Below are 27155 nucleotides of genomic sequence, written 5' to 3' on the forward strand. Positions count from 1 at the left end.
AGTGATGAACAGACGTGATGATAGCAGGTTTCTTTGTCTTATTCCTCATCTCAGAGGAAATATTTTCAATATTTCGCAATAAAGTGTGATATCTAATGCACATTGTAGTGACTGTTTAAGTTCCTGTCTTTTTCAAGATTGCTGAGGTTCTTGTTTGGTCAGATTAAAAAAAAAAATCTTTAATAGATATTGAATTTTTCTCTTATGACTTTTCTTTCTCTTTTGAGATGACCGTATGAGAGATCTCCTTTTTTCTGTTAATATACTGAATTACCTTGATTGATTTCTTAATGTTAAGCCAACTTGCTTTCCTGTATTGAACTCAACTTTCTCATGTTGAATCTCTTGATTTTGTCACTTTTTTGTTCAGGGGTTTTGATTATACATTTATGAGGGAGAATGGCCTTTCATCTTGATTTTTCAAAATGTCCTTGTCAGATTTTTATATTAAGTTTATGCTTTCTTCATAAAACACAATGGGAATAGTTCCTCTTTTTCTTTTCTGGAAGTATTAAGACTGGTATTATTTCTTCTTTAAATGTTTAGTAGAAGTCACTAGTGAAGTCACCTGGATCTGGGATTTTCTTTGAGGGAAAGTTTGAAATCACAGATTCAGCAGCTCCCAGAACTATTCCAACTTTGTGTGTGGTTTTTTTTTTTTTTTTAAAACATCTTTATTGAAGTATAATTGCTTTACAATGGTGTGTTAGCTTCTGCTTTATAACAAAGTGAATCAGTTATACATATACATATGTTCCCATATCTCTTCCCTCTTGCATCTCCCTCCCTCCCACCCTCCCTATCCCACCCCTCTAGGTGGTCACAAAGCACCGAGCTGATCTCCCTGTGCTATGCGGCTGCTTCCCACTAGCTATCTATTTTACATTTGGTAGTGTATATATGTCCATGACACTCTCTCACCCTGTCACATCTCACCCCTCCCCCTCCCCATATCCTCAAGTCCATTCTCTAGTGGGTCTGTGTCTTTATTCCCATCTTGCCACTAGGTTCTTCATGACCTTTTTTTTTTTCCCTTACATTCCATATATATGTGTTAGCATACTGTATTCCTTTTTCTCTTTCTGACTTACTTCACTCTGTATGACAGACTCTAACTCCATCCACCTCATTACAAACACCTCCATTTCATTTCTTTTTATGGCTGAGTAATATTCCATTGTATATATGTGCCACATCTTCTTTATCCATTCATCCGATGATGGACACCTAGGTTGCTTCCATGTCCTGGCTCTTGTAAACAGAGCTGCAATGAATATTTTGGTACATGACTCTTTCTGAATTATGGTTTTCTCAGGGTCTATGCCCAGTAGTGGGATTGCTGGGTCGTATGGTAGTTCTATTTTTAGTTTTTTAAGGAACCTCCATACTGTTCTCCATAGTGGCTGTATCAATTTACATTCCCACCAACAGTGCAAGAGTGTTCCCTTTTCTCCACACCCTCTCCAGCATTTATTGTTTCTAGATTTTTTGATGATGGCCATTCTGACCGGTGTGAGATGATACCTCATTGTAGTTTTGATTTGCGTTTCTCTAATGATTAATGATGTTGAGCATTCTTTCATGTGTCTGTTGGCAATCTGTATATCTTCTTTGGAGAAATGTCTGTTTAGGTCTTCTGCCCATTTTTGGATTGGGTTGTTTGTTTTTTTGTTATTGAGCTGCATGAGCTGCTTGTAAATCTTGGAGATTAATCCTTTGTCAGTTGCTTCATTTGCAAATATTTTCTCCCATTCTGAGGGTTGTCTTTTGGTCTTGTTTATGGTTTCCTTTGCTGTGCAAAAGCTTTTAAGTTTCATTAGGTCCCATTTGTTTATTTGTGTTTTTATTTCCATTTCTCTAGGACCTGGGTCAAAAAGGATCTTGCTGTGATTTATGTCATAGAGTGTTCTGCCTATGTTTTCCTCTATGTGTGTTTTTGTATCAGTTTTGTTTGGTTGTGCTTTTCCAGGAATTTCCCCATTCCATCTGTTTTCAAAGGTATTGGCAAACATTGCATATAATATTGTTATTATTATGATATAATATTATATAATTATAATTAACATTATATATTATTATATTATAATATGTATAATATATTATATATATTACATAAAAATTATATAAATATAATTAATATTATATAATGTTATTATATTAAGGATGTCTCTTGTTATCCTTTTACTATCTGCAGGGATGTGCCCTGCTCTTGTGCACACCTTTGCGAGAGCACAGTGGGCTGGTTCTGGGAGAGGGTGGAGCCTGCGAGCATTGCTGCTGCCAGGGCAGGGCTACTGCTAGGACCGTACTGACAGGAAGAGCAAGCAATCGGGAGGAAGCAAATCCTTCCCCCGCCCCCCTTGTCAGGCTCCCCTCATGGCCCCTCACTGGAAGAACCCACAGGAAGCCGTCCTAACAGAAGAGAAACAGAGCTCACAGAGACCCCACTCCAGCAGCGGGTCTGGAGCTGAGAGATCAGAGCTTCATAACCAGCACACCCTCCCACCGAAATCTTCTCAGTGTCCTCATGACCTCACCCCACCCGGAGGAGAATCCGTCTCTCCACTCTTCTCCTTGTTCCTGGGGTGAGCTGAAAGTGTTTGGGTCCAGGCTCTTACCAAAATGTTCCTTCCTCTATTTCAAGAATCCTTATGAGCAATCGTGGTATAATTTACATTCACATTATCATTGTCCCATTAAGGTTTTAAAATAAATATTACAAAACGTGTTTTCACAATTGCTCACTACTCTCTGTCTTCACCTCCCATGGGTCCTTGTTTGGTTGGGTTCTTTGGTGCTAGTATGATGGAATGTTCTCAGAGAGGCCCCCTGGGAAGCATGCTTCCCACTCTGCATGTCCGATAATCTCCTTTTTTGTACTGACATGATAATACTTTGGCTGGTAGAGAATCCTTGGAAGAGTTCCTTCTTTTCTCTAGTTACTAACTGTTACTCCATTATCTATTAGTTTCCAAGACTGCAAGTGAGAAATGTGATGATAAACTGATTTATTTCTAGAAACAGCTTGTTCTTTTTGTCTGTATGGTTTTCATACTTGTAGGATTTTGCCTCTTCTTGAAATTCAGAAATTTTGCCTGGAGGTATCTAAAGTCTGCCTTTTCAGAACAATTTCAATCTGAAAACTCAAGTTGCTTTTTCTTTGATATTGTTTCTTTGCTTATTCTGTCCTGTTTTTTTCCTCCCCAAACTTCAATTATTTACATATTATGCTTGCTTTTTACCCTTCATATCTTGATATTTCGCTTGTGATTTTTATTTCATTAACTTTTTGTTCTGTATTGTGTGACACATCTTTCATTTGAGCCTCCTAAAATAGTAATTTGCTTTTCTGCAGGGAACATTCTCTTTTACAGTGCCTCTACTAAAGTTTTAAATTAAAAACTCAAGCATTATTCTGTTCTAGAAGCAGTTTATTGTGCTCTAATAATATCTCCTTATGAGTTCTCATTATGTTTTTATTATGTGGACTATTTCTGTTTCCTCCATTAGTTCTGCACCATGGTAGCCATCTGTTCTAGAATTTGGCTGTCTCCTTCCTTCAAACCATTGTACATCTTAGGAGTTTGCTTTGCCTGATCATTTTGTTGGATATGGAATTTCCCCAATGCTGGGGCCCAGCTGGTGGCCATGACGGCCTTAATCCCCTTAAGGCCATGGTAGATTAACAGGAAGACATGGAGACAGATAGGGTGGGATTGTTTTCCCTCCGTGGGGAAGGGGCACTGGGGCTGGCAGACTATGTACACTGTCTTGCTTTAGAACTTCTCTTTCAAGGGGGTCAGCTGCCCTCCCCCAGAACTGTCACCTCAGGTAGGCCAGACAAGCCCCCTCTCTCCTCCCTGGAAGTCCCTTAGGTCAGCCGGCTAACCCTACTCTGGCTGGGAAGGCTGCTCCTCACTCCAGGCTCTTCCAGAGATGCAGCCTTTCTCCAGACTACCTGACCTCTGGCCCATAGGATCTTGCTGGACTCTGACCCCCAACTTCGGCTCGCCTCTACCACAGGCCATGGGGAGCAGTAGCGGGTCAGCCTCGGACACAGCCCCACCCCGGGCCTCATGAGTGACCACAGGAGGAGCGAGAACTAGCGGCCGGCTGGCCTGGGCTATCAAAGCTTAGCTGTCCCCTGGTCATCATCACATGAGGATCAGTTATAAGCAGGAAAAATGGCTAGGCCTGGGGGTGCTGCAGGAATCCAGGCAACAAGAACAGACTGGCTCTCCTGAGCTCCTCGTTGTCACTTCCTGTCCCCTCCTTCCAAGAAAACTGGGGACTAAGGTTGTAGCCTAGAGTGGGGTCTCAGGGGTCAGGGACCAGCTCCAGGAAGGTAACAGGGAACTGAAGACTCGGTCTCATGAAGGATGGCCCTGGAAAGCGTGGGAGTGCCTAAAAGGCCAAGTCCATGAGTGACCTTGCTGGGGAGGAGGAGCGAGTTGAGGAGTTGTGGAAGGAGGGGGGAGCCTGTGATCCCTCTGAGGCTCTAGTGTGCGGGGGGAGTGACGTCCTCAGTGGTGCTCACAAGGAAACATGGCTGAGGTTGGGTGTCACGCAAGCTCGGATGATGCCCGTGAAATATGAGGCGGCGTCTTCAGGACTTCCAAACAAGTTACAGGCTTTTGACCTACAGGCTTCAGATATCTGGGCAAACCCCCTCCCGGGCCTAGATAACATCTACATGTCTCTTTGCCGCAGAGGGAGGCCAACAAGCAACCTGTGATCTTGCTCCACTACCTGAATTTCAGCAGCATCTCAAGCCAATGTTCGAATGTCTGCAGATCTGAGCCAGGTGGAGGGGTTGGCACATGGCCGGGGAGGTCTGTGGACAACCAGCTGATACAGTTCTCTTGTTGGGACCCCTTCATCTACAGGGGTCAGTTGAGATGCTTTGGGGCTGCTTTTAGGTGCGAGTGATATAAAACCCAATTCACAAAAGCTGAAGCAACAGAGGAAGTTACTGTCTTAAATGACAAGCCTAGAGGTGGGCTGCTCCAGAGTCAGCTGGGTCGGCAACCTGGCACAGTCATCAAGGACCCAGAATCTTCCCAGCTTTCCATTCTGCCAGGTTCAATGTGCTGACAGGTCTGCGCAGCCCTACTCATGGCCACGAGATGATTGCCACTGCTTGAGGCATTACGCGCAGATGCAAAATGTCTAGTGCAGGAAGAACCTTTTTTTTCCCCGTAAACCTCTTTTTTGAGAGCAAACATTTCTCAGATCCCCTCCACAGGACGCTCACATCTCACCTCATCAGAACTGGGTCACGTCCTGTTCCTAAACCAGTCACTTGCTGTTTGGGTTGTATAATTTATAAGTTTAGAAAATATCATCCTTGATAGGATCACTCAAGTAACAATGTGAAGGGATATTAATACTAAATGGCAATGAGCAGGGCTGAATTTCTGTAAGTTGCACTTAATAATTACACTTGCGCACAAAAGATTCAGCATAAGCATCACGGATGTATCCACGTTAATTACTATGTGAAATTTCCCAGTATACATTTTTTAAATGTCCAGAATAATAACCACACTAAACTAGGTAATTTGCTTAGAGGTAAATGTGAAAGGAAAAGAAAAGATGCGTAAGTAGTATGAACCACTTGGATAGTTATAAACAATCGAGTAGCCTAAGAAGATTTCATAAGCACCTTTGTAATGACTGACTGGATCCTAGGAAGCAGTCGATCAGCTCACATTTGCTTTTCCCACACCACATCTCTCCAACTTGTGGGATTAGTAACGTCTGAATGTGTGAAAAAACAACAGTCATGCTTCTCAAGAAAAAAAGATGCCCTGGTTTATTTTATCCAGCCAGATTAAGGGATGAAGTTGCCAACTTCAAGAGGCAGGAATCCTCCAGAAAACCAAGCTCCTCGGCCTCTTGTGCATTTAGAATTCCTTCCCACAGAGGCTCCCCAGTTGCTGGAAGCAACGCCATGGCCAAGCCAGCTAGGCCAGATGCCTAAGCAGGCAGGGTTCCCCTGCTCTTTCCTCCTTCCCAGATGCATGCGATGCTCACCTGTGTATGGGGCTTTAGCTCTTCCTTGTCTTACCTTCTCAAATTAACAAATTTAAATGTATAAGGTTGCCTTTTTTCCCTGCTATTACACGGTCCGTTCCATCTTACCTGTCCTCTGCCCCTCCTTTCCCCAGGCCTTATTTGTGCCTCCTTCTGTCTGATTGAGATCAAGCTTGTTTATTCCCTGGAATGCCATTCTTTCTTCTTTTCTCTGTTCAAGGCTTCTGAGAGCTCCCCACAGCAGCCCAAATGTCTTGTGCACATGCAAGGAAAGGATGGGGGGTGGTGGTGTTTCCTTTCATGTCAGGTTTCTGGGGTATCCTCTTAGAGAACCAGGGAGTGTGTAGCAAACTAGCTTGCCAGCTTTCTACACAGCAGGCTTGTCATGTACACCATACCCAATTCACAAGTTTTCAGGGAATCAGAGTAGGCAGGTCCTTCATGCTCTGGGAAAAGCAAGCACAAGTAAGAGTCCTGGTTGAGCACAGGGTTTACTCATTTGAGCAGTTTCCATGCTAAGAAAGGCAATTATCACTAGTCTACAACACCCTTATTTTTTGTCCAGGTGAGAGATAGCATTGTCCAAGTACAAAGGACAGAGCATCTGACTTTGTTTCCCTCCAGCTATAAAGAAACTTTACATAAGTTCTTAGTTTTTGAAAATGTTTGGAGTTGGGGATATTACATTAATCTTTCTGTGTTAACTAAAGAAACTGTTGTTGCAGGACTGTACTGCAGTAAGTTTATCCTTTTCCACCGAATGGACAGCTTCCAGAGGTACATTTGGAAGTCTGGTCAACAAATGAGTGGACCGAACCCCACGGTCCATAAGGCGACATGCCTCACACGAATCATTCTCACATTTCTAGACTGTACTAAGGTTCATGATCCTTATATATTTCTTATATATAAGCTGATTCTCAGTTGTCACACTGAAGAAGCTGTGTGAGCTAAATTCGATTCAGTGAGTGGGACACAGCTTAGTGAAGGGAGAACGTTGGGCTAAGAGAGACCGTGGGCAGGTGTGAGCCAGACCAGCAGTACATGTGCACACATGCTGTGTGTGACCTGCCTCACTGTATGTGTTTGAACAGCTTTTGGCGGGGGGAGGATTGTTTTATTTACTTTTTATTGCAGTAGATTGTGCCTTTAGTTCAGTGTTGTGTGTGGTTTTTAATGTGCCTGTAAAACAACGGAGAAGAATTTAGTTTTAAATCACATATCATAAACATACCTGTATATACTTTTGTAGATGTTAACTTATTTTGCATTTTTGTGAACATCCTGGATTGAGTTGTGCATATTGCACTGATTAATTCAGAAGCGATTTTCATAGTATAGGTTGATATATTTTAATGTGGTAGATCTCTTTAAGAGAACAGGTACTTGCTTGTAAGTGGGGAGGTATAGTTTTGAAAGCACTGGATCACAATGCATACATAATTGATTTTACGACCTTTGATTTTGCCCTTCTCTCAAGACTATCCTAGGGCCAGGGCTGTTCATGCAGCCCCTGAAGCCTGCTTTTGTCAGACGTCTCTGTTACAGGACAACCAGTGCCCCCGTTTCCTGGAGGTATTTTGCTACTGTTGAAGACTCATTCCCTCAGAGGAGTTTTAGATGGGGACCTCCGTGAGTCCTAGAGTCACAGAGTTGTATCACTTACAGGAAACCAGAGCCAAGTTAGGGACTCCCCTGATGGCCTGTAGATGCTCTGGGGACTCAGGATGCTCCAGCATGTGGACACCGAAGGAATGAGCAACGAGGCATTTCTATACATGTTACTTTCAGGATGGGACTTCTATTTTCAGGCCAACGTGTGTATGATTTTTTATTTAGAATTATTTCATATATGAAGAGTATTTTACAACCAAAAGAGTTTGCCTAACTCAGCCCTGCCTTTCTGCAGGTGAGGAGGCTGAGACCTGACCAGTGAAAGGCCTTCTTGCAGGACCTGGAGGTGGCAGAAGAGGGATGAAACTACTTTCTGTAAATCAGAATGATGTTCACTAGTTACCTAAAATACAACAAATATGCTTTGTGATAGTGATGGAAATAATTATTTTAATGGCAGACTCTCCTCCACTTTAACTTTTTAATTAAAAATTCTTCTTCTTCTTCTTCTTGGTTCAGAAAGTCTGGGCCCCAAGTGCCTCCATTGGATGGTTCTCATGACTGTTGTCTTAGTCTTATTTTCTGTTACATCTCATTATACTTCAGAAGGAGCAGCTTATTAGAGATTCTCAAGCCTGGCCTTCTTCAAGTTCTTCTTTTCTTAAACAGCTTTATTGAGACATAATTAACATACCATTAAGTTCACCTGCTTAAGGTACACAAGCTAATGTTTTTAGCACACTTAGAGTTGTACATCCATCATCATAGGATCTTAGGACATTTCAGTCACCCCAAAGGCAATCCCACACCTTTTAGCTGTCACTCCCTATGCCTCACCCCCCTCAGCCCTAGGCAACCATTCATCTACTTTTTGCTCCATGCATTTGCCTATTCTGGACAGTTCATGTAAGTAGTATTATACAAACATGGTCTTTTGTGAGTGGCTTCTTTCACTTAGCATAATGTTTTTGAAGTTCATCCATGTTACAGCATGTACTAATGCTTCATTCTTTTTTATAGCTGAAATATATTCCGTTGTATACCTTTTATCCTTTATCCTTGTTTATCCATTCATCAGTACATGGACATTTGTGTTGTTTCTTTTTTTTAAAGATTTATTTATTGACTGATTGATTGATTGATTGCTATGTTGGGTCTTCGTTTCTGTGCGAGGGCTTTCTCTAGTTGCGGCGAGTGGGGGCCACTGTTCATCGCGGTGCGCGGGCCTCTCACTATCGTGGCCTCTCTTGTTGCGGAGCACAGGCTCCAGGCGCGCAGGCTCAGTAGTTGTGGCTCACGGGCCTAGTTGCTCCGCGGCATGTGGGATCTTCCCAGACCAGGGCACGAACCTGTGTCCCCTGCATTAGCAGGCAGATTCTCAACCACTGCGCCACCAGGGAAGCCCCATTTGTGTTGTTTCTACCTTTTCGCTCTTGTGAAGAGTTCTGTTGTGAACGTTCGTATGCAAGTTTCTGTTTGGGCACCTGTTTTCAATTCTTTTGGGTCTGTATCTAGGAGTGAAACTGCTGGGTCATAGAGTAATTTTCTGTATCACTTATTGAGGCACAACAAACCTGTGTTCCACAGAAGCTGTACCATCTTACATTCCCACCAGCAAGGCGTGAGGTTTCCAATTTCCCTACATCCTTGTCTGCACTTGATATCATCTGTATTTTTGTTTATAGCCATTCTGGTGAGTGTGAGGTATTATATCATTATGGTTTTTTTTTTTTTTTTTAAACATCTTTATTGAAGTATAATTGCTTTACAATGGTGTGTTAGCTTCTGCTTTATAACAAAGTGAATCAGTTATACATATACATATGTTCCCATATCTCATCCCTCTTGCATCTCCCTCCCTCCCACCCTCCCTATCCCACCCCTCTAGGTGGTCACAAAGCACCGAGCTGATCTCCCTGTGCTATGCGGCTGCTTCCCACTAGCTATCTATTTCACATTTGGTAGTGTATATATGTCCATGACACTCTCTCACCCTGTCACATCTCACCCCTCCCCCTCCCCATATCCTCAAGTCCATTCTCTAGTAGGTCTGTGTCTTTATTCCCATCTTGCCACTAGGTTCTTCATGACCTTTTTTTAAAATTTTTTTTTTTCCCTTAGATTCCATATATATGTGTTAGCATACTGTATTTCTTTTTCTCTTTCTGACTTACTTCACTCTGTATGACAGACTCTAACTCCATCCACCTCATTACAAACACCTCCATTTCATTTCTTTTTATGGCTGAGTAATATTCCATTGTATATATGTGCCACATCTTCTTTATCCATTCATCCGATGATGGACACCTAGGTTGCTTCCATGTCCTGGCTATTGTAAACAGATCTGCAATGAATATTTTGGTACATGACTCTTTCTGAATTATGGTTTTCTCAGGGTATATGCCCAGTAGTGGGATTGCTGGGTCGTATGGTAGTTCTATTTTTAGTTTTTTAAGGAACCTCCATACTGTTCTCCATAGTGGCTGTATCAATTTACATTCCCACCAACAGTGCAAGAGTGTTCCCTTTTCTCCACACCCTCTCCAGCATTTATTGTTTCTAGATTTTTTGATGATGGCCATTCTGACCGGTGTGAGATGATACCTCATTGTAGTTTTGATTTGCATTTCTCTAATGATTAATGATGTTGAGCATTCTTTCATGTGTCTGTTGGCAATCTGTATATCTTCTTTGGAGAAATGTCTGTTTAGGTCTTCTGCCCATTTTTGGATTGGGTTGTTCGTTTTTTTGTTATTGAGCTGCATGAGCTGCTTGTAAATCTTGGAGATTAATCCTTTGTCAGTTGCTTCATTTGCAAATATTTTCTCCCATTCTGAGGGTTGTCTTTTGGTCTTGTTTATGGTTTCCTTTGCTGTGCAAAAGCTTTTAAGTTTCATTAGGTCCCGTTTGTTTATTTGTGTTTTTATTTCCATTTCTCTAGGACCTGGGTCAAAAAGGATCTTGCTATGATTTATGTCATAGAGTGTTCTGCCTATGTTTTCCTCTAAGAGTTTGATAGTGTCTGGCCTTACACTTAGGTCTTTAATCCATTTTGAGTTTATTTTTGTGTATGGTGTCAGGGAGTGTTCTAATTTCATACTTTTACATGTACCTGTCCAATTTTCCCAGCACCACTTATTGAAGAGGCTGTCTTTTCTCCACTGTATATGCTTGCCTCCTTTATCAAAGATAAGGTGACCATATGTGCGTGGGCTTATCTCTGGGCTTTCTATCCTGTTCCATTGATCTATATTTCTGTTTTTGTGCCAGTACCAAACTGTCTTGATTACTGTAGCTTTGTAATATAGTCTGAAGTCAGGGAGCCTGATTCCTCAAGCTCCATTTTTCATTCTCAAGATTGCTTTGGCTATTCGGGGTCTTTTGTGTTTCCATACAAATTGTGAAATTTTTTGTTCTAGTTCTGTGAAAAATGCCAGTGGTAGTTTGATAGGGATTGCATTGAATCTGTAGATTGCTTTGGGTAGCAGAGTCATTTTCACAATGTTGATTCTTCCAATCCAAGAACATGGTATATCTCTCCATCTATTTGTATCATCTTTAATTTCTTTCATCAGTGTCCTATAATTTTCTGCATACAGGTCTTTTGTCTCCTTAGGTAGGTTTATTCCTAGATATTTTATTCTTTTTGTTGCAATGGTAAACGGGAGTGTTTTCTTAATTTCACTTTCAGATTTTTCATCATTAGTATACAGGAATGCAAGAGATTTCTGTGCATTAATTTTGTATCCTGCTACTTTACCAAATTCATTGATTAGCTCTAGTAGTTTTCTGGTAGCATCTTTTGGATTCTCTATGTATAGTATCATGTCATCTGCAAACAGTGACAGCTTTACTTCTTCTTTTCCGATTTGGATTCCTTTAATTTCTTTTTCTTCTCTGATTGCTGTGGCTAAAACTTCCAAAACTATGTTGAATAATAGTGGTGAGAGTGGGCAACCTTGTCTTGTTCCTGATCTTAGTGGAAATGGTTTCAGTTTTTCACCATTGAGGACAATGTTGGCTGTGGGTTTGTCATATACGGCCTTTATTATGTTGAGGAAAGTTCCCTCTATGCCTACTTTCTGCAGGACTTTTATCATAAATGGGTGTTGAATTTTGTCTAAAGCTTTCTCTGCATCTATTGAGATGATCATATGGTTTTTCTCCTTCAATTTGTTAATATGATGTATCACGTTGATTGATTTGCGTATATTGAAGAATCCTTGCATTCCTGGGATAAACCCCACTTGATCATGGTGTATAATCCTTTTAATGTGCTGTTGGATTCTGTTTGCTAGTATTTTGTTGAGGATTTTTGCATCTATGTTCATCAGTGATATTGGCCTGTAGTTTTCTTTCTTTGTGACATCTTTGTCTGGTTTTGGTATCAGGGTGATGGTGGCCTCGTAGAATGAGTTGGGGAGTGTTCCTCCCTCTGCAATATTTTGGAAGAGTTTGAGAAGGATAGGTGTTAGCTCTTCTCTAAATGTTTGATAGAATTCGCCTGTGAAGCCATCTGGTCCTGGGCTTTTGTGTGTTGGAAGATTTTTAATCACAGTTTCAATTTCAGTGCTTGTGATTGGTCTGTTCATATTTTCTATTTCTTCCTGGTTCAGTCTTGGCAGGTTGTGCATTTCTAAGAATCTGTCCATTTCTTCCAGGTTGTCCATTTTATTGGCATAGAGTTGCTTGTAGTAATCTCTCATGATCGTTTGTATTTCTGCAGTGTCAGTCGTTACTTCTCCTTTTTCATTTCTAATTCTATTAATTTGAGTCTTCTCCCTTTTTCTTTTGATGAGTCTGGCTAATGGTTTATCAATTTTGTTTATCTTCTCAAAGAACCAGCTTTTAGTTTCATTGATTTTTGCTATTGTTTCCTTCATTTCTTTTTCATTTATTTCTGATCTGATCTTTATGATTTCTTTCCTTCTGCTAGCTTTGGGGTTTTTTTGTTCTTCTTTCTCTAATTGCTTTAGGTGCAAGGTTAGGTTGTTTATTCGAGGTGTTTCCTGTTTCTTGATGTAGGCTTGTATTGCTATAAACTTCCCTCTTAGCACTGCTTTTGCTGCGTCCCATAGGTTTTGGATCGTCGTGTCTCCATTGTCATTTGTTTCTAGGTATTTTTTGATTTCCCCTTTGATTTCTTCAGTGATCACTTCGTTATTAAGTAGTGTGTAGCCTCCATGTGTTTGTATTTTTTACAGATCTTTTCCTGTAATTGATATCTAGTCTCACAGCGTTGTGGTCGGAAAAGATACTTGATACGATTTCAATTTTCTTAAATTTACCAAGGCTTGATTTGTGACCCAAGATATGATCTATCCTGGAGAATGTTCCATGAGCACTTGAGAAAAATGTGTATTCTGTTGTTTTTGGGTGGAATGTCCTATAAATATCAATTAAGTCCATCTTGTTTAACGTATCATTTAAGGCTTGTGTTTCCTTATTTATTTTCATTTTGGATGATCTGTCCATTGGTGAAAGTGGGGTGTTAAAGTCCCCTACTATGATTGTGTTGCTGTCGATTTCCCCTTTTATGGCTGTTAGCATTTGCCTTATGTATTGTGGTGCTCCTATGTTAGGTGCATAAATATTTACAATTGTTATACCTTCCTCTTGGATCAATCCCTTGATCATTATATAGTGTCCTTCTTTGTCTCTTGTAATAGTCTTTATTTTAAAGTCTATTTTGTCTGATATGAGAATTGCTACTCCAGCTTTCTTTTGATTTCCATTTGCATGGAATATCTTTTTCCATCCCCTCACTTTCAGTCTGTATGTGTCCCTAGGTCTGAAGTGGGTCTCTTGTAGACAGCATATATATGGGTCTTGTTTTTGTATCCATTCAGCCAGTCTGTGTCTTTTGGTGGGAGCATTTAATCCATTTACATTTAAGGTAATTATCGATATGTATGTTCCTATTCCCATTTTCTTAAATGTTTTGGGTTTGTTATTGTAGGTGTTTTCCTTCTCTTGTGTTTCTTGCCTAGAGAAGTTCCTTTAGCATTTGTTGTAAAGCTGGTTTGGTGGTGCTGAACTCTCTCAGCTTTTGCTTGTCTGTAAAGGTTTTAATTTCTCCATCAAATCTGAATGAGATCCTTGCTGGGTAGAGTAATCTTGGTTGTAGGTTTTTCTCCTTCATCACTTTAAGTATATCCTGCCACTCCCTTCTGGCTTGCAGAGTTTCTGCTGAAAGATCAGCTGTTAACCTTATGGGGATGCCCTTGTGTGTTATTTGTTGTTTTTCCCTTGCTGCTTTTAATATGTTTTCTTTATATTTAATTTTGGATAGTTTGATTAATATGTGTCTTGGTGTGTTTCTCCTTGGATTTATCCTGTATGGGACTCTCTGTGCTTCCAGGACTTGATTAACTATTTCCTTTCTCATATTAGGGAAGTTTTCAACTATAATCTCTTCAAATATTTTCCTAGTCCCTTTCTTTTTCTCTTCTTCTTCTGGGACCCCTATAATTCGAATGTTGGTGCGTTTAATGTTGTCCCAGAGGTCTCTGAGACTGTCCTCAGTTCTTTTCATTCTTTTTTCTTTATTCTGCTCTGCAGTAGTTATTTTCACCATTTTATCTTCCAGGTCACTTATCCGTTCTTCTGCCTCAGTTATTCTGCTATTGATCCCATCTAGAGTATTTTTAATTTCATTTATTGTGCTTTTCATCGTTGCTTGGTTCCTCTTTAGTTCTTCTACGTCCTTGTTCAATGTTTCTTGCATTTTGTCTATTCTATTGCCAAGATTTTGGATCATCCTTACTATCATTATTCTGAATTCTTTTTCAGGTAGACTACCTATTTCCTCTTCATTTGTTAGGTCTGGTGTGTTTTGACCCTGCTCCTTCATCTGCTGTGTGTTTTTCTGTCTTCTCATTTTGCTTATCTTGCTGTGTTTGGGGTCTCCTTTTCACAGGCTGCAGGTTCGTGGTTCCCGTTGTTTTTGGTATCTGCCCCCAGTGGCTAAGGTTGGTTCAGTGGGTTGTGTAGGTTTCCTGGTGGAGGGAACTAGTGCCTGTGTTCTGGTGGATGAGGCTGGATGTTGTCTTTCTGGTGGGCTCGTCCACGTCTGGTGGTGTGTTTTGGGGTGTCTGTGGCCTTATTATGATTTTAGGCAGTCTCTCTGTTAATGGATGGGGCTGTGTTCCTGTCTTGCTAGTTGTTTGGCATAGGGTGTCCCGCACTGTAGCTTGCTGGTCGTTGAGTGAAGCTGGGTCTTGATGTTGAGATGGAGATCTCTGAGAGATTTTTGCCGTTTGGTATTACGTGGAGCTGGGAGGTCTCTTGTGGACCAGTGTCCTGAAGTTGGCTCTCCCACCTCAGAGGCACAGCCCTGATGCCTGGCTGGAGCACCAAGAGCCTTTCATCCACACGGCTCAGAATAAAAGGGAGAAAAAATGGAAAGAAAGAAAGAAAAAGGATAAAAGAAAATAAAATAAAGCAATTATAATAAAAAAATAAGAAAAAATTATTAAGAATAAATTTATTAAGAAAAATTTTTTTTTAATTTTTAAAAATAGATTTATTAATTTTTTATACTAAAAATAAGAAAAAATTTATTAAAAAATTTATTAAAAAATTTTTTTAAATTTTTTTAAAATAAAAAATATGAAAAAACTTATTAAAAAAATTTTTTTTAATTTTTTAAAAATAGAAAATAAGGAAAAAGTTATTAAGAAAACATTTATTAGGGGAAAAAAAATTTTTTAAGTAAAAAAAAAAAAAAAAAAAAAAAAAAAAAAAAAACGGACGGACCTAACCCTAGGACTAACGGTGAGAGCAAAGCTATACAGACAAAATCTCACCCAGAAGCATACACATATACACTCACAAAAAAAGGAAAAGGGGAAAAGTTAATATATCCTGCTCCCAAAGTCCACCTCTTAAATTTGGGATAATTCGTTGTCTATTCAGGTATTCAACAGATGCAGGCACATCAAGTTGTTTGTGGAGCTTTAATCCGCTGCTTCTGAGGCTGCTGGGAGAGATTTCCCTTTCTCTTCTTTGTTCGTACAGCTCCCGGGGTTCAGCTTTGGATTTGGACCCGCCTCTGCATGTAGGTCCCCTGAGGGCGTCTGTTCCCCGCCCAGACAGAACGGGGTTAAAGGAGCATCTGCTTCGGGGGCTCTGGCTCAGTCAGGCCGGGGGGAGGGAGCGGTACGGAGGAGGCGGGGCGAGCCTGCGGCGGCAGAAGCCGGCGTGACGTTGCAGCAGCCTGAGGCGCGCCGTGCGCTCTCCCGGGGAAGTTGTCCCCAGATTACGGGAGCCTGGCCGTGGCGGGCTGCACAGGCTCCCGGGAGGGGCGGTGTGGAGAATGACCTGTGCTCGCCCACAGGCTTTTTGGTGGCGGCAGCAGCAGCCTCAGCGTCTCATGCCCGTCTCTGGGGTCCGCGCTGATAGCCGCGGCTCGCGCCCGTCTCTGGAGTTCGTTTAAGCGGCGCTCTGAATCCCCTCTCCTTGCACGCCGCGAAACAAAGAGGCAAGAAAAAGTCTCTTGCCCCTTCGGCAGCTGCAGACTTTTTCTCGGGCACCCTCCCGGCTAGCTGTGGTGCGCTAGCCCCTTCAGGCTGTGTTCACGCAGCCAACCCCAGTCCTCTCCCTGGGATCCGACCGAAGCCCGCGCCTCAGCTCCCAGCCCCCGCGCACCCCGGCGGGTGAGCAGACAAGCCTCTCGGGCTGGTGAGTGCTGCTCGGCGCCGAGCCTCTGTGCGGGAATCTCTCCGTTTTTCCCTCTGCGTCCCTGTTGCTGTGGGATCCGCGCTGATAGCCGCGGCTCGCGCCCGTCTCTGGAGCTCGTTTTGGCGGCGCTCTGAATCCCCTCTCCTTGCGTGCCCCGAAACAAAGAGGCAAGAAAAAGTCTCTTGCCTCTTCGGCAGCTGCAGTCTTTTTCCCGGACTCCCTCCCGGCTAGCACCGAAGCCCGAGCCCCAGCTCCCAGCCCCCGCCCGCCCCAGCGGCTGAGCAGACAAGCCTCTCGGGCTGGTGAGTGCTGGTCGGCACCGCTCCTCTGTGCGGGAATCTCTCCGCTTTGCCCTCCGCACCACTGTGGCTGCGCTCTCCTCCGTGGCTCTGAAGCTTCCCCCCTCTGCTACCCGCAGTCTCTGCCCACGAAGGGGCTTCCTAGTGTGTGGAAACCTTTCCTCCTTCACAGCTCCCTCCCACTGGTGCAGGTCTCGTCCCTATTCTTTTGTCTCTGTTATTTCTTTTTTCTTTTGCCCTACCCAAGTACGTGGGGATTTTCTTGCCTTTTGGGAGGTCTGACATCTTCTGCCAGCATTCAGTGGGTGTTCTGTAGGAGCAGTTCCACGTGTAGATGTATTTCTAATGTATCTGTGGGAAGGAAGGTGATCTCCGCGTCTTACTCTTCCGCCATCTTGCCCCTCCTCCTCCCCATTATGGTTTTGATTGGCATTTCCCTAATGACTAATGACGGTGAACATCTTTTCATGTGATTGGCCATTCTTACATCTTGGGAGACATGTCTATTAAATTCTTGGCCCATTTTTTTAATTGGATTTTTGTCTACTATTGAGTTGCGAGAGTTGTTTATATATTCTGCATATATATTCCATGTCAGATGCATATAATTTGCAAATAATTTCTCCTGGACTGTGTGAATTGTCTTTTCACTTCCTTGAGTATCTTCTGATACACAAAAGTTTTTAACTGATGAAGTCAAATTTATCAGTCTTCATGTGTACCACTTGTGCTTTTAGCGTCTTATCTAAAAGATCATTGTCTAACCCAAGGTCATGAAAATTTACTATGTTTCATTCTGAGAGCTTTATAGTTCTAGTTTTTACATTAGACCTGTGCTCCACTTTGAGTTAATGTTGCACATGGTGTGAGGTCAGGGCCCAAATTCATTCTTTTGCATGTGGGAATCCATTATCCCAGCACCGTTTATTATTGCCCCATTGAATTAACATGGCTCCTCTTTTGAAAACCTGTTGACCGTGGATGTATGGATTTATTTCTGCATTCTCAACTCTGTTCTATCACTCTATATGTGTATTGGTTTACTAGGCCTCCCATAACAAAATACCACAGACTAGGTGGCTTAAACAATAGAAGTTTATTTCCTCACAATTCTGGAGGCTAGAAGTCCAAGATCAAAGTGTTGACAAGTTTGGTTTCTTCTGAGGCCTCTCCTTGACTTGCAGACAGCTGCCGTTTCACTGTGTTCTCACACGGCCTTTACTGTGTGCACACACCCCAGGTGTTTCTTCCAGGGATGAAGGACGGCGCCCTTATAAGAGCACTGGTCTTACTGGATTAGAGACCCACTTAACAGCCTCATTTTAACTTTATCTATTTAAAGACCTTATCTCCAAATTCAGACACATTCTGGGGTACTAGGAGTTAAACTTATGAACTTTGTGGGTGGGGGAAGGGCAGAACAACACAAGTCAGCCCATAGCAATATGTCTATGCTTGTGCCAGTACCACACTGCTTTGATTTCTGTAGTGCTGCAGTAAGTTGTGGTATCAGGAAGTGTGAGTCCTCCAAGTTTGTTCTTTTTCAAAAATGTTTTAGCTATTCTAGGTACTTGAATTTTCCTATGAATTTTAAGATCAGCTTGTCAATTTCTGTAAAAGAATCCAACTGAGAGTTTGTTAGGGATTGTCTTCAAGCTGTAGATCAATTTGGGTAGTACTGCCATCTTAACAATATTAAGTCTTCTGATCCGTGAACATAGGATGTATTTCTACTTATTTACATCTTCTTTAATTTCTGTTTTTCTGTTTATAATTGTTGTCTCCCTCAGGACCTCCAGTTATGCATATGTGGGATCTTTCTTGTTTGCCTTCAGTATCTTCATATTTTTCTCTAAGTCTTTTCTTTTAGTCTTACCCATTTCAGTTTGCTTAGTTTTCTCAAAGCCTATCTGCCTTGTCCCTCTCTGGGTATTAGCTCTATCCATTCTCCTTCTTGGTGCCATTGACCTGTGAGAATACCTCTGCTCTAGGTTAAAGTCTAGAAGAAAAGAATGAGGTCTCTGTCATCTTGCATGGTATGGCCAGTGGAGAAATACTCTGGGTTAAATATGGAGAACACAGCTACTCTGGAATAGCAGATGCTTTCAAAGCATGTTCTAAGTTGTCTGAAACTCCTTTCTGCAGAGGTTAAGTCACCAGATTAACTCATATGTAAATTCTGCATGGAGAAACAATCTTTCCTGAATTCTTGCTTGCCCTTATTGCCAGCAACTAAAATCGTAAGCACATTCCTCAACCACAGAAACTGCCAGTAAACATAAAAAAAAAAAATCAAATTGTATTCAGATCATCTCTCATTACATTCTAATATATTTATAGGTGATGACATATTTAAGATCATTTAAAAATCAGACTGGAGTAACTGTGGTTCAGGCACCCAAAATGGAACCGGGTGGCCACTGTGGATGTGGTGTCAGACACATCCCTGCATCACTGAGAACTCGAATTTTCTGAGCTGTGCCCAACTCCAGGACACCAGCAGCCGTTTTCAAAACATCTGCCAGCAGCTGCTAGCGGCAACCTTGTAGTTTCAAAGTCTCCCCTCCCCCCTCGAAACTATGCAGTCATTTCCAACCCCAACCAATCCTTGCTTAACAAGCACCCTTACTTCCTGCCACCTATGATCCTAATTCTTGACCATTTATGTAACCTTGTGGTTTTTTGCCTTTATAAGCCGCCCTCATTTTGTACTCTGTGGGAACACAATTCAAGTGCTTCTTGGGTCTGTGTCTCCAGGGCTGCAGTGTCAACAAACCTCCAGTAAACACCGCTTTATTTCGATTAGGTCTCCATTCTTGGAATTCTTGGTTAAGATAGGTAATAATAACCTTGTCTAGTTCAGTTCCTATGAAACAAGTCTTATTCCTTAGTACCCTCTTTTTCCCTTGCATAATGGGTTTGGAATTTGCTGTTTCAAGTGAGGGTAACCTACTCAAAGCACATAAAGCATAAAGGATAGGATTTTACTTGCTCCAGTAACTAGGTATCCCCGGGAGTTTGACCCTGAACTCAGGATCCAGGGATTCAGATGGCAGCGTGAGCACTGCTTCTCCATCTCTTAGGTGCCCCTTGAGTTGGCTTCCACATAAGACAGGTTACTCCCTAGCGAAGGCAAAGCTGGGTAGGCTTACATCACCCCTCAGCTTGTTAGCTGGGAGGAAAGAGAACCTATATGAACCCGAGAGGATGCTGATTGGACTTCTGAACCTGTCCCTGTGGCTGGCCTGAATCACGTGCACCCACGAAAGGGGGGAAGAGCCTTCCCCAGGTCTCCTAGAGATGGGAAGAGGCAGTTCCTAAAGGGAAAGGATACAGAACAGGGGGCAACCACAAGCAAATAAAAAGCCACTTATTGGCCACTAACAAGACCTTATGGGTTTATAGTTTTTTAACTTAACAGGCCTTCATGATTTTCATAAGTAAAAGACCCTGGGTAACTGGAAGGTGTCTATTTCTTGAAAAGAGTCTAAGAAGAGGCTTCTGGGCCAATTGGTTACAATGCTTGGAAAAAGCTGTCTCATCAAGCCCTCCTCTCCACCCGCTTCCACCACCTACAGAAAGCTCTGTTGCCACTTAAAGTATTCCTTCACGAGGGACAAAGTGTTATTAGGTAGTCCTATCATGTGATTTCACCAGGATGGATCTTAGTTACAATGAGTGAACACAAGGGGTTTTATTGCAACCATGAAAATATCCGGATTGCTTTTCCTGCCATCTATGCAGTGAAATAGTACCTGCCCCCGCCAACTCCTTTGCTCACATGTTGCACTCAATCCACTTCCTTCTACTGGAAAAGACAGAGAAACTGCTCATATATGGTGGCTGCATGCTTTTATCATTCCTTTTCTTCCCAAAAAGTCCTGACCTGCTTTTTGCACTAGGTTGCCGTCAGAAAATTTAAAACCTTCCTCTGGTTCTGCAAGAACTTCCAGTGAATGAACAGGAGGATGCAGTAGATAATAGAGATGATTAGAGATATTTAGCAGGCGTTTGCTAACAAGGAGATGAAATAAAGCAATTAATTAGAGGCATCTGAAGAGCAGTTGGTATAGGCATTTCTCTGTTCAATGCATTTGAAATCTTAGCTAGCTTAGATTTTGCCACAAGGAAAAAAATTTGCGGGCCGGGGGGCTCTAATACTTAATAAAAGTATTAAGGTCATTAACATAAAGTGTTTGCAAATGTTTTTCTTTAACCACTTGTCTTTATTCTTCTACTGGCTGAACAAAAAGTCACAAATATATTCACAGTGAATTTACTGAAAACTTGAATGTGTATAACTGCTAAGGCATGGTGTCACTGTGAAGTTAAAATTCACTGAAAATATATTGTTCATTTATCTCCCAAGCAAGAAAATCAACACTGAATTTCACTTTTAAAAGAAAGTAACTTTAATAGCACCTTGATAAATTTTTCCAGACTTTTTTCTGATTTCTGTGTACACATGTTTCACTGTAGTAAACATCTTTCTATGTACAGCTTTGATAGTCCTCAAATACAGTTGGCCCTCTATATCCACAAGTTCCACATCCGCAGATTTAACCAACAGCAGATCGAAAATATTAGAAAAGAGAAAAATCCAGAAAGTGCCAAAAAAGCAAAACTTAAATTTGCCGAGTGCTAGCAACTATTTATATAGCAGTTACGTTGTATTTACAACTATTTACGTAGCATTTATATTGTATTAGGTATTAATCTAGAGGTGATTTAAAGTACATGGGGAGGATGTGCAGATGTGCATGGGTTATATGGAAATACCACGCCATTTTATATAAGGGCCTTGAGCATCTGAGGATTTTCGTATCTGTGGGGGTCCTGGGACCAGTCCCCAAAGATGTGGAGGGAGCACTGTCTTAACATGAACCCCCTGGAAAGAAGCAAATCTTTACCAACTACCCTATCCAGGCCCTGTGCGAGGTATTTGGCAAACCTCTCTTTCTTAGTCCCCGGAAGCCGTGATTAGTAATCTCATTTTGTTGACATGGAAACAGAAAGGAGTGTCGGTGCTTTCCCAAGTTCATCCAGGTTTCTAGCCTAGGTCCATCTGACTCCCAAACTCTTACTTTTTCAAGGACACCATACATTTGTCCTCTCTCTGCTCAGCATATGGTTAAAAGCAGTCTCTGGAGGCAGACTGACTGCCTCAGTTCAGATCCAGAGCTACCACCTACTTGCCACAGGACCCACAACAGTTAATGTTCTTCTACGTGCCTCGGTTTCCTCATTTGTGAGGAGAGATCATAAATGCACAGGCCCCATAGGGTTGTTGTGGGGATTAAATGAGTAACACCTAGACCACTTAGAAGAAGGTCTGACCCCCGGATACCTCTGTGGTAATCATTAGCTGCTGCTGTTTATATTTGTTATTAGTGTTAGTGTTGTTCTTACTACCATCGTCATCATAACAACTTTTCCGCAAACACCACGGCTTTCTGTGTCAATCTGAGGTGGAATGTGGGCCTGGGTGACTTCTCCATGCAATGCCTAAAACTTCATTCTAATCCTATCATTTTACATCTGTATTTTCCCACCTGCATTCTTTTGGACACAGTGTAGAGGTGTTTTAAGACTTAAAACTGGTATTTTTCTTTCACCCATTTTGAGTGAAAGAAAATGGGTAAAGATGCTATCTGGGTAAAAATGCTGGTGATGGACACTGCTGATTTTCACACAGTCACAGGGATCACTAGACCTGTGGAACTAACTTGGTAACAAGAAAAAACACTAAAAAAAATAGCCCAGCTGTTGACAATGGCTTACATCTTATTTCCCATTTCTCTGTTATCTCTTGGTTGCTGATTTTTTTTTTTAAATTCAGGGTACAATTGATCCTTCTGAAGGGACCTTTTGCTGAATTCTCAATTGTCGGAGGTTTCTTTGAACTTGAGTTTAAATTTTAATTTGCAAGGAAACTGAAGCAGATGGATTTTCTCTTCGTGGAAAAAAAAATGAGTGCCTTGATGATATATTTGTTTTCCTTAGCAGGCTTCTGCCATTAAGATTGATGCTTGAGGATATATTGTTAGATCTTGTGTGGAACAGAAAGTTATTACTCATAGTTTACCAGAATTTAGCATTCTTGCATCACAACACGGAATATCATTTTACATTTACTAGTTCTTTTCCAGCGCCATTATCAGATTGCATTTTCATAGTGAATTACAACAAAAATTTTATGCTACTGACATTTAATGAAATTTTAATAAGGTTGTGTTTTGATGTTAGTATTCAAATAATGTGTTTTGAATTGCTTTCCTTTGAATATATTTGCATTAAAGAGGAACTCAATTTGATTTGGTTCTTTAAAGAGTTTACCCACTTTCTGGTAGCTTTAAAAAGACAAAGAGGGGGCTTCCCTGGTGGCGCAATGGTTAAGAATCCTCCTGCCAATGCAGGGGACACGGGTTTGAGCCCCGGTTTGGGAAGATCCCACATGCTGTGGAGCAACTAAGCCCGTGCACCACAACTACTGAGCCTGCGCTCTAGAGCCCACGAGCCACAACTACTGAGCCCACGTGCCACAACTACTTAAGCCCACGCACCTAGAGCCCGTGCTCCTCAACGAGAAGCCACCACAGTGAGAAGCCCGCGCACCACAATGAAGAGTGGCCTCCTCTCACCGCAACTAGAGAATGCGCGTGCACCGCATCGACGACCCAACGTAGCCAAAAATAAGTAAATAAAATAAATTTTTTTAAAAAAGAGGTAAATTCAGTTTCTTCTTTGCAAGTCAGTTAATAGAAAAGGAACCCATTTGCTGAGCTCTGTGGAAGTAATGGCAGCAGACTGCAAATGGTATGAGTTAATGGAATGACTCACATTGGCTATTAGACTTGCACAATTTTAAAATACATATATATTTATATAAAGTGCACGTCACAGATTATGAGGGATGATACCTTTGGGTTCTCTTTTCTTTCTCATTGAGTCCTAAGGGTGATATATTAAGACATTTAAGAGATTCACATTATTGCAATTCTTGATCAGGGATGCCCAAAATTAAACGGTAATCTCTTGAGAAAGCACGTTTCTCTGTTGGTAGCGTTCTCTTAGCCATTTCTGCTAAAATTGTGGTGTGTGGGCCCAGGCAATTTCCATGAGCATGTGCTTTCCAAAAGATAAACTCACCGGACCTAACTAAAATGTGCTTTCTGGGATGGCTTTGACGCAGCTGTCCGCCTGGAGTTTATTATGCACAGAATATCAATGCTAAAATGGTGAAAAGATGGGGAAAGCCCTGCTTGCGAGGCAAGGCTGCCTTTACCATTCTTTCTGAACAGACTCAGGGGCTTTAGAGAAAGTAACTGGTGGGAAATGGTTAGGGGGGGACTGGCGACGGCAAACTAGTCCTCAGGGTCTTTTATCCTTTTTATGCCCAGTTTTGTGCGGAAAGAAATGCTTTTACTTCCCTTCCACGCTCTTCGCCTTATTTTTCTCCCACATTCTTCCTGGGAGTCTCCTCCACCTACAAACAGTCCCGATTTCAGAGCTCTCGACACTCACTTTCTACGGATCTGGCCTGAGCTGTGCGGTCTAAGGTGAGCCGCACACTCGCTCAGGACCTTTGCTTCCTGTTCTCTATCTTCAGGGTTTGGTAAGGACGACACTTAATTCTAATAAAACACACGGCTGGGACCAGCAGGGTTGCGCGGAGACGCCGCCACCGCGCGACCGCCGGCCGAGGCAGACCGACCCCCAGACACGGCGCAGCCTCGATGACGTAGCGCGCAGCCTCCGTGACGCAACCGCGCAGCCCCCTGACGCAGCGCGCAGCCTCCGTGACGCAACCGCGCCCCCTCCGTCCCCGCCCAGGGCCGCCAGGAGGAGCTGCGCGCAGACCCCCAATCCCCGCAGCCGCTAGTTACGGGGTGTCCGCTTCGCGCGGGTCCTGCCGCCGCGACATGTCGTTAAAGCCGAAGAGCCGGGGCCGCGCCGGCGCCCAGGCCGAGCGGGGCGGCGGCGGCGAGGAGGCCCCGAGCACGTCCCGCGGGCCGGGCGGCGCCGCGTCGCAGGGCGGCCGGCGGGCCGAGGCTCCCCCAGCGCCGGGGCCGCGGTCGCAGAAGCAGCTGGAGCTGAAGGTGGCGGAGCTGGTGCAGTTCCTGCTGATCAAGGACCAGAGGAAGATCCCGATCCGTCGCACCGACATCCTGCGGCACGTGGTTGGGGACTACAAGGACGTGCTCCCCGAGCTGCTGCGGCGGGCGGCCGAGCGTCTGGAGTACGTGTTCGGGTACCGGCTGGTGGAGCTGGAGCCCCGGAGCAACACCTACATCCTGGTCAACACGCTGGAGCCGGTGGAGGAGGACGCGGAGATGCGCGGCGACCAGGGCACGCCCACCACCGGGCTGCTCATGATCGTGCTGGGGCTCATCTTCATGAAAGGCAACAGCATCAAAGAGACCGAGGTCTGGGACTTCCTGCGGCGCCTCGGGGTGCACCCCACCAAGAAGCACCTCATCTTCGGGGACCCGAAGAAGCTCATCACCGAGGACTTCGTGCGGCAGCGGTACTTGGAATACCGGCGCATCCCGCACACGGACCCCGTGGATTACGAGCTCCAGTGGGGCCCGCGCACCAACCTGGAGACCAGCAAGATGAAGGTGCTCAAGTTCGTGGCCAAAGTCCACAATCAGGATCCCAAGGACTGGCCGGCGCAGTACTGTGAGGCTTTGGCGGAGGAGGAGACCAGGGCCAGACCCCAGACCGGGGTTGCGGCCCCAACCCCAGCCCCTTCCTCTTGAGACCTGAGACAGACTCGGAGAGACCCCGGGGAAGGGCTGGGGGTGGGAGGAAGCATCTTGCTGTAACCCTTAAATGTGTGTAGTAGTTTTAGGATGTGTTTGCAATCTTTTCTTCTTGTGATATTATAAGTCACTTTGATTCCGAATTTTCATCTATAAAAATATTAGGGGATGATTTCTTTTGGTTTGTCTTACTGTCTGTATTTTTTTTTATTGGTATAAAAATCTTGCTAGCTTTATAAAGCGAATTGGAAAGTTTTGTACCATGTCATGGAAATAGACATTTAAAAGAAAACACGTCAATAAGTTGCTTTCATGCCAAGGAAATAAAGCGAAGTGGCTCTTGTCTGGCCTCTGGACTACCCAACTCTGTAAGGAGAAATAAAAGTCTATAAATTGGAAACTAAAATGAAACTGCCTATATCTCTATTTATCTTAGCACAGCTATTTTAAAAATATATTTTCCATGTGTATAAGTGTTATGAGTCATTCTAAGCAATGTATGCATTGTATTTTCTCCAGATAATTTTTTGTGTGGCTGACCATTTAGTTCCTTTTTTGTCTGTTTTTTTTTTGTTTTGTTTTTTTGCTACTATAGTTATAATAAACACTGTATTTTTGAAGCAGGTAAGCGTTGTGCACTTATTTTAACCGTAAGTCATGAGAAGATTTCATGACTGAAAAACAGCATCTTAACAGAAAAAGAAAACTAATGTTTACCACGTATCATTCAGGTAAATAGTGTTTTGTGGAAGTTACTCTATTTTTATGTGTGTGTGCATATTGGATCATGATGTAAAATACATTTCTTTCTGTGGGTCACAGAAAAGTGTTAATGATTAACCATACCTACTTGTGAATCAGACTACGTGGGTTCAGAGCCTCCCTCTGCATAACTGGCTGTAGGAATTTAAGCAGGTTAGGTTGTATACAGACCTTTCCTCACCTGTAAAATGTGTTGATGATGCATGTTATTGTGTGTGGTAGTGTGATAATTAGATAAGGAAGTATACCTAGAGATCTTGTCACAGTCCGGGGCTGTGGGGGATTTTAGTTGTTACTTTGTTCCTTAAAATTTGTTTAAATTTGTTTATTCTTGGTCTGGAGCAGTTAAAAAAATTTTTTTAAGGTTTTCTTTCATTATCTTGTTCTAAATCATTCCTCGAATTGGAATTACTGGTTCAAAAATATGACAGTATTCTTCTAGTCTGACTCTGTTGTATGGTTTTATGGAAAAACATAACTCATGGTATATGGTGAGTAGAGCCCACGTAAACAGTAAGAGCAGAAAGTAAGATCTACCCCAGCTTGGAGAGGTCTCTGTAGTGTAGTGAATAGCGTATGGGGTTTCAAGGTTGTCTGACAGACTGAATTCAAATTAGGGCTCATGCTGTGGCAACATGGTGATTTGGCATGGGTTTTAAGCTCTCTCAATCTCAATTTCTTTATGTGTAAAATGAGAAAAACAATAACTATATCATAGTTTGTTGTATGGATTAAATGAGCCTGAAGAAAAGCTGGTACAGTGGCCTTTCATTGTATCTCTCCGTAGCCTCTGGCAAAATGCGGTTTATATACAGAGGTTCAACAGATAATTATTAAGCGGGTGAATAAGTATGATTGTTTGGGGGGAAGGTACTGCAAATTAACCATGAAATGAGGTAAATACTTAAAAAAAGAAAAATGTGGATTGATCAACCCTGGACTAGAGTCATCTAGAAGAATCTGGTGGGTATGTGGTGGTGTGGAGCAATGGGTT

The 27155-nt window shown here is 42.6% G+C and overlaps 2 protein-coding genes across 3 annotated transcripts in view; both read left to right on the forward strand.

The window, feature by feature from the left end:
* Positions 1 to 27155, forward strand: part of ENTREP2 (endosomal transmembrane epsin interactor 2) — a 443690-nt gene that overhangs the window by 294169 nt on the left and 122366 nt on the right. The gene's annotated exons all lie outside the window — the stretch shown is intronic.
* NSMCE3 (NSE3 homolog, SMC5-SMC6 complex component) lies at positions 24406 to 26019 on the forward strand. The gene has a single exon (XM_061181693.1). The coding sequence runs from the start codon at positions 24557 to 24559 to the stop codon at positions 25394 to 25396; it is 840 nt and encodes a 279-aa protein (XP_061037676.1). The 5' UTR covers positions 24406 to 24556; the 3' UTR covers positions 25397 to 26019.

The sequence above is a fragment of the Eubalaena glacialis genome, chromosome 2 (assembly GCF_028564815.1).
Source record: "Eubalaena glacialis isolate mEubGla1 chromosome 2, mEubGla1.1.hap2.+ XY, whole genome shotgun sequence".
NCBI classification, from domain to species: Eukaryota; Metazoa; Chordata; class Mammalia; order Artiodactyla; family Balaenidae; genus Eubalaena; species Eubalaena glacialis.